A 12,623-nucleotide genomic window follows, 5' to 3' on the forward strand; every position below is an offset into this window, starting at 1 on the left:
AAACGTGATTGAAATAAGGTTGATGTTTAATACCGTTTTTGAGTATAATTGAAAAGCAATCGTATAACAAAAGTACTTAGTGTATTTAAAAAAAATATGAAAATGCAAAATCGGAAATAATGAAAAAAGAAAAGGAAAAATAAAATTAATAATATGAGAGAATAATAGAAAAGTGAAACAAAAGACAAAAAACCTTTGAAAAAGAACATGGAAAAAATAGAAAGTTGTAAATTAAAAAAAAATGTTAAATGCGAAATAAGAGGAGTGAAATAAAAGGCAAATTAAAAAGTTCATACAAAAATGTGTATTTTGTTTTGTTAAATTCGGGAAAAAAATTAAAAGGTTGAAAACGAAATATACAAGCAATAATGATTAGACGAAGAAAAAAAAAAAGACAATAATGATGGTAAAAATTCATAAAAAAAATCTGAAATGTCGTGAAATGTGACATTGCTATAAATACCAGAAAAATAAGAAAATAGTGTAAAAGCAATGTCAGAAAATAGCATAGTAGCAAAAGTAAATTGCCAAGTTTTCGTTAGACAAACGTTAACGTTGGAGAAAAGACAGAAAAATATTTAAAAATCTTTCAAATTATTTAGAAATCTACTAAAAGGATAACAAAATTATGTCAGGAAAATACAAAAAGAATGTCGTAAAACTGTTAAAAAAATGTCTGCAAAATGCCAGAAAATGACTTAATGAAATATCGAAACCCGTGAATCTTTGAATCGCCAATACGCTTAAACATTTTTCCAAAATACTGCATCAAGTAAAAGTACACTCGTAGCATACTTCAACATCCAACAATATGTTTCAAAGAACTCGAGCTCACACGAGGAATATCATATTTTATTGAAATAATTAAAACAAATTTAATTAAGTTTGCATTATTTATGCCATGTGAGTTCCATGTCGGAGCATTATCATTACGACCAGCAGCCAGCCGTGCGACCCGTAGGGGAGAAACAAAACGGACACGACTGTCTCTGCCGCTTCTGTTCCTCTTGCTGCGCCCACTCCCACTCCTCCTTGTTCTCACAGAGTCCGTTTCCTGCTGTAGTGCGTGTGTTGCATTGCAGAAATGTGATATTTATCGACGCAGATTATGTTAATTTTCCATACGGCCGAATACAACCAACGCCATCGGTCGGTCCCGGCTGGTGGCAGCGTTAATTCCGAACATGTCGGCGACCTCTGAACCATGTGACCCACACGAACACATGCACAGACTCTGAGAGTGCAATTGCTACTCCCACCGCAGGGTCCGGTGATTCATGGAATGCTTCAGAAATGGCCCCTGCCCCTGTGCGGGGCAGTTTAGTAGAGGTCGCTTCGAAGAAATTGACCGCATTTAGCCTCGCTTATGCAAATGATGATAGCAGTCCGTCGTGCTTTTACTTCATCAAGGACAATTCAATTAGCCTGCAGTGAATAAAACAAATTGCACAACGCAACTCGTCTCTCGGGATGGAATGGGTCAGTCAAGTTTCTACTTGTAGTGACATTTTTGTCGCTGACACTACAGCTCAAAAAATCAACTTGACACTTTTGAGTTTTCCCTCTCTTCAGCATCGTAGAATTTTAATCACGTTACTCGCGCTTGTCAAGACGATAATGGTTGCGTCCTTCCCGTTTATTTCGTGTTCCCCACTGGCTGCGGATAATTATGAACATATTTTCACCCGGCCCACGCCAGAACCTGTCAGCTGGCTGCCTTCGTATAACCTAATCATTTATCACTTTGTCGAATTTTGGCAGCATAAAAACAGTACAGAACAGACACCCGTCGCGCATATTTTTGTTTTCGATACGACGAAATTTATCAACTGAAAATCCAGTCAGGCGATGTCAGCTCCATGAAAGCCATCAATATGCCATCAGCAGCGAGCACAGCCCTCATTACGCTTTAGTTCAATTTGTAAATGGCCAGGAAAATAAACCCATCACAACGGGGAAGTAAAGTGATTGTGTGGATCATCCAGGCACGGGCAGGGAGACAATTGAAGAGAAATGAATGAAAAAACACTTTCCCGACCTAGCTGGCGATTATCACAGGAGGAGAATGAGTTACTGGTGAAGAGTAATCACGATGAAGAGATGAATTGAAGTGTAAAAAAATACAACAGGCTTCGAAAAAAGCCAGTCACGAAACGGAGCCCCATTCATCGTTTATCATTACCATCGTAGGCAATTTAAAAATCATCTATAACCGAGCGTCGACTTGGTCGATATGTGCCGAAGGAGACGCACGATATCTTGTGGGATGAACTTTTTACTCATCACTTTTTACAACCAACGCAATCACCATTTGCGTCCTTCGGTTGAAAACAGAACTGCCGCAAAAGATTACTTTATCGGGAACAAATCATCGCCACTGACAAACGTACTCAATATTTATCATAATACGTAATACAATGTAATTCCTTCCCAATCGAATCGTCCCCCCGGATGCTGCTAGTGGCTATTGGTTTTCCTCGGTTGTTGTCGCACCCGGCCACAGAGGAGAACGATAGGTTGAATTGCAAATATGGGCTGTAAATTATGAATTTATCGTCTTAGAATTCAAATAAAGCTATTCCCCGCAACCAAAACACAGCTTCACACACCATCTTCTATTCGACCGGGCGACACATTCCGAATGTTTACTATTCACGCACTGCTGGTATCAATAGGGTAACCGGTGTCAGAATTGTGCAAAAGCCATTTCATACATAATTTACCGTCACATGCGCGCCTCTCGGTGGAATGTTTAGTGGAATTCTTGCGGGAATAGCGAACATACTAGAGGATTGCTTTCTCTCGCTCTTTCTATGTCTGTCCCCGTGGTTTTACGGACAAAACAGGATTCAATCTGTTGTGGGCTTTGTTTGGCAAGTTGCTATATCCGAACGCACGTTTCCTCCTGCTTTGAATTTCAATACCAGGCGATTTTCTTGTTCGTCACTGGAAAATTCATTGATGCTTTAAGCGGTATCGAACTAATAGATCCTCGAGCTGTGAAGCCTTGTCTAGCTTTCATGTGAGAAGCTCGACGCACTTTGCCACTCGTAGTCAAGCATGTCTGAGGACGATGTTAGACGATCGCTAAGTATGGTACCACATTTGCGTATTTTCTGTTTTACTTGGTGGAATGTCTATTAATACGCAGCGCGAAGAAAACCCAGCGGTAGGGCCTATGCCAAATTTTATATCGGCTAACACGCGTTGGAGAACAAAAAAACGGAGCGGTATGGAAATTGTACCGTACAGTGATGATGGTTTGTTGGTTTTATAGGATTTAAAACTGTTTAGAATAGTGTGCCTCAGGGTAAGAACTTAGTTCTTCGACTTTTTATTACTGTAATGAAAAAAAGGTATAAGTTTTAAGTATAATTATATACAATAAATTAGAGCTGATAAAACAGTTATCTTCTTGTATTTGTACCTGCGGTACAAACCAAACGATATTTGACGATTGCTCTATATTGTCACAGATCGTAAAAATACTCCGAAGAAAATCGTCATCCAAACAACGGAATTCACTATATTTCTGGGCTCGTTTTTCAAGCCCTGAACAAAGCAAAAATCTGAATAATTTTTCAATAAATGCCGAAGATTTTCCCTCTACCCTTCGATTTAGTCCGCATAACTTATCCTCTCATATGGGAAGCAATGTAGCGTAACATATCCTCCCGGTGGTTTGCAATCCTAATTTTTCGCCCTCGTTTTGTATGCTATTTTTTACAGAAATGTCGCGCCCGGCAGCCCAACACCCGAGGGAGTGACAAGCAATGACCGATGAAAGCCCTCCCCGTCGCCTGTCGCAAATCTTTGACCCTCTGACGAGTTTGAGTGATCTCGAGCAGATCCAGCAGCAAATCCAACAGCACCAGCAGCATCTCCAGCAACAGGCACACTTCAAATATGCACAGGGCGCTCCGTCGAATTCATCCTCCCCATCATCGACGCTGCTTCAGCTGCAGCAACACCAACAACAACAGCAGCAGCAGCAGCAGCGTCAGTCCGGAGGTGGTTACAGTTATAATACGGCCTCCTCATCGACATCGCTTTCATCGGCCTCGAATAAAAGTGCCAAGCTAAGTTCTAGCAGTTCGACCAGCAGCTACGTAGGGGGACCTCCGCCGGGTCTAAGCCGGATAGTGATGGGTTCACGATCGACACCCAACAGTCCCCGGTTGGCGGCTAGGCGTGGAACCGGACCGAGCAATCGACCACCGATGGTTCCCCCACGGGCGCAGCCGAACGCAGCCATCATCGCGAACCCCTCGCTGGCTGCTCTCGATTCCGATGCACCGTGGCCGGCTTTCGGCAGCCTTACCGACAATTTGGACGTACATCAGGTGAATAACTATCACCAGGGGCTTCCGGAGGTATGTGTGTACCAGGCACAACGAGTCTGACGGATCCGACACTAAATTATGGCTTAACTCCTATCGTTCGTTTTCGATTCGTTTCAGATCAATTGGCAGGAACGCTGTCTGGAGCTGCAGCTGGAGTTGCACCGTTCGAGGAACCAAGCCGGTCGGGTGCGGGATATGCTGCGAGAAAAGGTAGGTCCGATGGGGTCGACATTTGTAGCTAATCTATACAGGGATTCAACGCCAGATCTCCCCAGTCGTGTGTGTTAGTCTGTTTGGCATGTGTAAAGTTAATCGTCTCTTTTATATTCTTTTATTCTTCTTTATAAATAAGAAAATTGGATTTTAAATTTATGAAAAATAAGTTTGATACGAAAACCAATTCTCCGAGTTTGAACATATTTCAACTCAAGGGTCAATAATGACGTCATTTTGAATTTTTTAGAAATCGGAAATTTTCGATGTTTTTTGACGCCATTTTGTTATAAGATCAAATATCAAAATTCTATGGTGTTATCCACATGTTAGCATCTTCTTACCCATCTTAAAAAAAACAGATCTTAAATCGGACAAAAACTGAGCTCGAAACGGCTCGATTCTACGAAACCGGTTCTGGCATGGTTTTAGTGTATTTCACAAAGCGAAATAATATCGAGTATGTATGAGCATCAATGGTAATGCGCTAATATCTAAAAGTGGTAGTCAAATTCTGTCTTATATCGAGTAAAAAAGTCTCAGAAATCGATTGGACTTCATGAACCTATATCAATTTGATGTCCTGAAGGTACAGCTTGTTTGAAGAGTTTGTGACAATCTACTTTCTCGAAAACTGATGTCTTCAAGGTAGAGATCAGTTCCTCCGCATGGGAAAGTAAAGCCGTTGGTGCCGCGCTGTTAATCAACGGGTCGTAAGTCAGGATCCTAGGTGGAGTTTCCTCTCCGGGCGTCGGTTATTGGAACAACAACAGTCACGGAACGGAAAATAAGCGACAAATAACAGACGGGTTGTACGCAAAGCCATGAGATGGTTTGTTACAGTACTTATATTGTTGTATTCGAGAGTGATCAAACACAACAACTTTCATTCAACACTAATAAAATAACTTTTGGAAATAATGTTCCTGGCAAAACGCCAAAGATGAGCAAAATACCAGCTTATATGAGTATTGCCGAAACCGGGATGATGTTATTAGGCCGCAAATCGATCTCAGTTTAGTTTTTTTGCAGGACCACCACATTATTCCCAGAGAATCACAATAATAAATAGTGTTGGATAAAAGTTATTAACAATGGGAAAATAATATTCCAATCTACATTAAAATTGTGATTTTTCCACTAGATGAATAATTCCCCCAACTTTAAGTGAAATCTGTGATGGTCGTGTCCATGTGGCATGTACACTTCGTTTGGAATAAGAAATTTGCGAACACTCCTGAATGCAACAATCCAAGTGTTGCAACGAACAGCTCTATGTGTTTCTACGCCACCCTTGCGTTCGTGGCTTTGCACATAACCCATTTGTTATTCAGAGTAAAAATTAGATGGCAGTCAGAATTTACCGTCCATCCCATCATTCGATAATAAAATGATTTGAGCCGAAAGCCGACACGGAAAATTTGCCGCCGCCACTTAACCACCGCTGTTAAATTATGACTAAAGTGTAATAAATTAACGTGAAAATATTAACCCTTATAATAAAATATTCAATTTGTCCTCAAAAGGACAATTTGTTGTTCAATTTACAATCGGATATGTTTCTGATCGCATCTCTGTGCTAACTTCAACAGTGGGAATCAGGCACTCTTGTAATAACACATTGGAAAGCTGCTTTCACACTCAAATTTTGACGGCCGACAGTTTTTGATTGCCATCATCCCCGTTTATGTGTTACCAAAACACGGTAAAGGTTTCTTTTTAGGTTTCAGGACCGTCCTAGTGGTCATCCACTATTAAACTGATTGGTTCGAGCAGAGACAGACTCTTATCTAGCTCAAAGAGTTTATTCCCGGTTTACTAGGCATATAATTCTGTCGACCATGTTAGGGAAAGCGAGCATTAAATGACCAACGAGTAATCTGCGGTGCAACAATGCTTGAACATTTTTAATAGTACAATAGTTTGATTAATCGAATTACAATTTTCTGCTTTTGGGCGGGTGCATAAACGGTTTTCCAATCGATTGCTGCAAGAATGAAGTAAACCCATTGTAAAGTTTTTTTTCTTTTTTTTCCATTCTATACCACTATGTAGCCGAGCTTCTTGAGAGACGTAGTTTTACATTGAAAAAGTTGGAACTATGGATTTTATTCATTCTAAACCATCGATTTTACTAATAGTAGCTCAACGTCAAACATGCGGTCCTATTTTGGGGACCAACCACCTTCTACGTAATATTATTGGTATGCAGTTTGCGATGATTGTTTTAAAAATGCATCATCCCCGATTTTCGGTCAATTTTATTTTCAAAATCTTCTGAAAAGAAACAAAAAAATGCATTTCAACAATTGAATCGTGGTTTTGGCAAGCTGTGTTTCTCAAAATTTGTAGCTCGGAAAGTACAGAATATAATAGAATTGAAATAAAACATTGAAATGAAATATTGTTTCGGACAAATTTTAACAACAAAATAAACTTTTATCCAAACACTAGACGCGCTACGAAATTCTCGCTTTTTTTGTTGATACAAATGCAACTGGGTCATTCCATACGAAGTGTACATGCCACTTGGACACGACCATCACAGATTTTGTTCAAAGTTGGGGGAATTGTTCATCTACTGTCTCTTTGAAAAATCCCAATTTTTGTGTCGATTGGAATACCCCCCGCTCTGTGGGACCCCCTTTTTATTGCAAAGTCACGCATTTTTTGTTCAAAATCTCTTTTTTCTTTTTCTTACAATTCTTAGACGTAAGATGTCCGAAAAATACTGATAGATGATTTTTGAAGAAAATAAACCAAGGAATCCAGAAAAAATATAAGTTTGGGCCGGAAGTGTTGCCAGATAAAATATTTTTGTATTTGAAAACTGAATTAACATTTCTCGGCAAAGGCAGGTATTTTGATTTTAAATTTGATAATTTCAGCGCATTCCTTGGAAAATTTCACATAAGAAACAACTATCATCTCGAGGTAATATGAGCCAATCTCGAGATATAACATTTTTACAAAAAAAGTTGTAAACTTCGTAATTATTTTTTTTTTACAATTTATAGACGTAAGACACCCGGAAAATAGTGATAGGTGAATTTTGAAAAAAATAAACCAAGGAATCCAGAAAAAATATTGTTTATATTGTAAAATTTATTTGCATTTTTCGGCCAATGCAGGTAATTTAATTTTAAATTGGATGGTTTCGTCGTGTTTCTCAGGGAATTTTACGTAAGAAGCATTTACCACCCCGTGGCAATATGAGCCAACCTTGAGATATACCATTTTTATGAAAAATTAATTACGAAATTCAGAACTATTTTCGTAATAATGCTATATCTTGAGATTGGCGCATATTACAGGTCGGACTCGATTTTCCGGAGACTCGATTATCCGGAAACTCGATTATCTGGAATTTGATTATCCAGAATTTTGGACTTGATTATCCGGAATTTTATTTTTTTGGTGTCCGTTTTCAATTTTTATTCCGTAATTTTGCTTTTACCATTCCTTCTGGCATAAGTGTTACCATTCAAGTCACTTCCAGTATGTTTGGAACATGTTCAAATTAAGTGAAAATAATCAATGTCCAATTTATTATTTGTTTGCTTGTCAAGCTTTAAAATCTTTTCGCCTAAGAAATAACTTCTGGTTACGTCACTGCATCATACGAGTAAAATTAAGAAAAGAAATATTTATTTTATGTTCGCTAATCGCAAAATTTCAGTAGTTTTTGTATGATTTGATTATCCGGAAAACTCGATTATCCGGATTGAAATTTTTTTTGATGTTCCGGATAACCGAGTCCGACCTGTACCACGGGGTGATAATTGTTTCTTACGTAAAATTTTCCAAGAAATACGATGAAACCATCAAATTTAAAATAAAATTAGATGCATTTGCCGAAAAATGAAAATTTAGTTTTAAAATACGAAAATAATCTATCTGTCAACACTTCCGATCAAAAATAATATTTTTTCTGGAGTCCTTGGTTTATTTTCTTCAAAATTCACCTATCACTATTTTCCGGGTGTCTTACGTCTATAAATTGGAAAAAAAAAATTATTACGAAGTTTACCACTTTTTTTGTAAAAATATTATATCTCGAGATTGGCTCATATTACCTCGGGATTATAGTTGTTTCTTATGTGAAATTTCCCTAGGAATACGATGAAATTATCAAATTTAAAATCAGAATAACTGCATTTGCCGAAAAATGTAAATTCAGTTTTCAAATACAAAAATAATTTGTCTGGCAACACTTCCGGTTCAAACTTCTATTTTTTCTGGATTCCTTGGTTTATTTTCTTCAAAAATCATCTATCAGTATTTTTCGGACATCTTACGCCTATGAATTGTAAGAAAAAGAAAAAAGAGATTTCGAACAAAAAATGCGTGACGATTTCGAACAAAAAATGCGTGAAAATGCGGCGTCATTTGAAGTGTCGCTCATCGCTAGCTACATTTTTCTGCCATAGCTTCAATACCGTTATTATGCAAGCGTTCGTCTTTTGAGGTTATCCATGTATCGAGCCATTTTCGATGTTCTAATATGAGCAGAGCTGCTGAATAACCATGTAACGAAGAACGGAAATACGGCGAGTGAGGCAGGACTCCCAATTCCAGCTTTTCTATGTGACTTTTAATTACTTTGGCAGTATGAGGCCGATCGTTGTCATGTAATAAAATCGATTTTTCGTGTCTGTGTTCGTATTGTGGTCGCGATTATATATTCGGCTAATCTGTAGACGTAAAAGCATGACTGGAATGTCCCCATGACTTTTTTTGGGTTGCTGTATTGAATCCATTAATTGCAAATTGACGAATAATTGCTAAACGAAGATAGCTGTTCCTGCGTTTGGCATGGGTCCTTATCGAGCAATTTCTCTAATTCAACATTTTCGAAGGTTTTTTGCCTTCTTAACGCCTTGGGTCCTTGAGAGATTCTCTCCTCTCTCACTTTGATTCGTTAACTACAGCGTCATCATGAAAGCTTTCAACGAGCTCTTGCCACAAATTGGAAGATTACAATATTGCCTAGCCTTTTACGCAAAAAGTATCGAAGAAAAAGTAAAAATAACATGGTTATTATTCATAAAAAAATGTCAACAAAGAGAATCTCTCAATTTTACTTAGGTCCTTTTGAAAAGTTACACGAGAAAACTTACAATTTCCTAAAACTTATCTATACCTTTCAAGATCACATCAGCAGTTCAGTTTTCTTAACAACAACCGTTTGATGTTTTTATCTTGATTTCTTTTCGAAAATTAGTTTTTTGCGAAAATTAGTTTTTTAAGTTTTGTTGAAAAATAAAAAAAATTAAATATCATTAGATTTTTCATAAAAAAGTATTGAATTTGTTGGAAAAAAGTGCAATAACAAAAAAATTAATTTCGTAAAAGAATGCATTTTTATTAAAAACAACTAAAAGAGTTCTATCTTCTATCCATTTGTTTGGTTGTCCTGAGAAAGACAGTTTTTTTTCCGATGTGATGTTAATCGCACCCAGTGCTGATAAAAGTCATTTTCCCCAGCAAAATTCGTTGAAAATTACAGCCAATCATTTTCAATTTTCACTTCCAATGATCGCAGCACTCTTTCAGATACACTAGATTTTCGTCCTAGTAACGTACTGTTATACTCAAATGAAATAGATCGCGCGCATCGTTCACGATTTTGGAATAAAATTTGACGACAAATCCAACCAAATGATCTTCACTTCAAAGCGAGAAAGAAAAACAAACAGTCCACTCAACCAAAATGAACCTCACCGAAACACTTTTTCACTGACACTGACCGATGCCTTGACAATCTTCATTAACTGATAAACTGATTTTGTTGTCTAGCTTCCATCGCATGAAATGTAATGAGGTGTTTTGACAGTTCACTTCAATGCAAAAAGCGGGTAGGGAGAACTCTGAAAAGATTGTAAAAAAAAAAAACGTTTATGGATGCTCTTTTTCACTTTCACTCAAGAGTGTTAACAAATATTAACTCTGATCGCACCTATGTGCTACGCTGATAGTGGGAATTATGATGAGTTTGCGTGTGATAGAGGCATCGAATCATCTGTTTAAGTAAATGGGTGAAAGCCAAATATTTCAAAATCATGTAAACATTTGATTCGAATAATATTACCAAACCTCTGACAACAGAGCGAAAGGCTGTTTTCACTCTAAAAATTAGACAGGCAACAGACAGAATACTTGTGTTGATGCCAAAACAAGGCAGAGCTACCGCTGCTGCTACGGCTGTTGCTTCTCGCAACTTATTATATGCTTTCCGCGCGTCATTCGCATGGAATCGCGGTGTTTGACAAAAAAAATACTCACCATTCGTTTTCGTAATGTGCGAACGTCACGCGTACCATCGTTCGATTCCAACAATTACCACGGATACATGGTTACAAAAACCTTCTTTTTTGGCCGGATTATAGAAATTTAGAAATCAATTCTGTCTCGGCCTGACTGAGTATTCGGAAATGTGCACCCGTTACTTTTATAATGGCGTGTTACAAATTAAAGTTGTTTTCGTTCGGTCGATAAATATCGTCGTTAGGCAAAGTATGCCTTCCAAAGAACCATGTCTACCGAAGTGCGTTTGCTTTCTCAAGGGTTCTCAAAATTGCTAATAGACAAACATTTAAACACCTCGAAGCTCGTGATGGATGGTCTCCATGCATGTCGCTCGTATAAATTAGCGGTATTTCAAAGGAATACTCATCGGACGCCTTCGTAATGAGTTAACGTCATCGTCGACACATCGTTCGATTTCGTCACTTACCAAGGTGACGCAACCCTTCCTGTCAATGACAGTCGTGGAGATGCAGAGGTTTACTCGGTCTCCGATAACAACGACTGTTACACTTCCTTCCTCACCCTCACGATTGTAAGGACGTGGCCAGCGCCGTTATCGATCTATACAAAACGGAAACTACTGAATTGTTGTACACTGAAGATGGTAAACTACCAATCCCAAGTTGCCATATACGTGGATCTTTGTGCAACTTAACTAGCTCAGATCGATCACGAAGGAGCAATTACGATTGAGCGGTCGTCAAGCTCAAGCTCATGCTCAAGTTTCGGCCAACGCAAGACACGATGAATCCAGCTACCAGCGGAAAAGGACCGATATTCGAGGTCTCACACACGCAAAATTATAACCCATATTGTGTTGCAGCTTTGAACGACGAACCTTTTTCCGGATCCTGTCAATATTGAGATACTGAGTGTGGCTGACAGACATGAAGATAGAGTTCGGAATGCTACTTTGGGCAAATATACAACCATCTTTGTTGAGACGTCTCAACATTTCGAAAGCAAAAAATAACATTTCACTCTCAATATCAGTGCAGAATAAGAAAATAATAAATTTCCGATCAGTTATTTGTGTTGGCCTCAGAAGACATCGCATCTCTGTGCTATCCCGACAGTCGGGATTAAGATACTATGACAACACAGTAGAAAACTGTTTTCACACTAGAAATTTGACAAACGAATTCTGATTGCCAGGATCCAGAAAGCTTGTGTTGTTGCCAAAACAGGTCAAAGTTTTACCAGAGGCGTTTGTGTTCCGAAATCTGCTAGTGTTATGACTCGATAAGCCTGCTGCTATCACAAATGCTAGTGGTTGCTGCTTATTTTGGATCGTTATTTTTTCACCATCCATTAGTAAAATGATTGGTTTGGGCAAAAGCAGCCTCTTACATAGCCCTACCAAGTATAACATTTTATCGACCGTGTTGAAGAAAGCAATCATTAAGCATCCTAAAAGAAGTAAAAATTTACGTTTAAGCAAGATTCGTTCATTTTCTTCAACAAGACTTGACCATCGTCAATATTTCTAATAATCCAATTACATTTTTCTGCCATATTATATTAACCTCTGTGCCGTTTTTTAGGTTTCATTTTGCATCCTTATGTATAGGAACTTCCTGAGAGATGTAGTTCTACGATAAAATTTTTCCTCGTTTTTTACGCAGTTTTCCCAGAGAAGCCGTGCTACGTGGCGTGTTTTAATCCTTTTTCACTTTCAAATCGTTTATTTAGAATGTCCGATTGATTCACTTTACCCATTACCGGAGGAGAGAATTAAGTTTTTACCTCAAAAAATGA

At 38.2% G+C, this 12,623-nt stretch overlaps 1 protein-coding gene across 19 annotated transcripts in view; it reads left to right on the forward strand.

Moving 5' to 3' along the window:
* The window catches only part of LOC129730546 (uncharacterized protein CG43867), a 461,594-nt gene that overhangs the window by 134,717 nt on the left and 314,254 nt on the right, over positions 1–12,623 (forward strand). For all 19 annotated transcript variants that reach the window (XM_055689944.1, XM_055689945.1, XM_055689946.1 and 16 more), the window contains exons 2-3: positions 3,730–4,373; positions 4,461–4,553. In XM_055689944.1, the coding sequence (XP_055545919.1) occupies positions 3,774–4,373; positions 4,461–4,553 (693 nt within the window). In that variant the 5' untranslated portion in view covers positions 3,730–3,773. The remainder of the gene's footprint in view (positions 1–3,729; positions 4,374–4,460; positions 4,554–12,623) is intronic.

The sequence above is a fragment of the Wyeomyia smithii genome, chromosome 3, assembly GCF_029784165.1.
Source record: "Wyeomyia smithii strain HCP4-BCI-WySm-NY-G18 chromosome 3, ASM2978416v1, whole genome shotgun sequence".
Lineage (NCBI taxonomy): Eukaryota > Metazoa > Arthropoda > Insecta > Diptera > Culicidae > Wyeomyia > Wyeomyia smithii.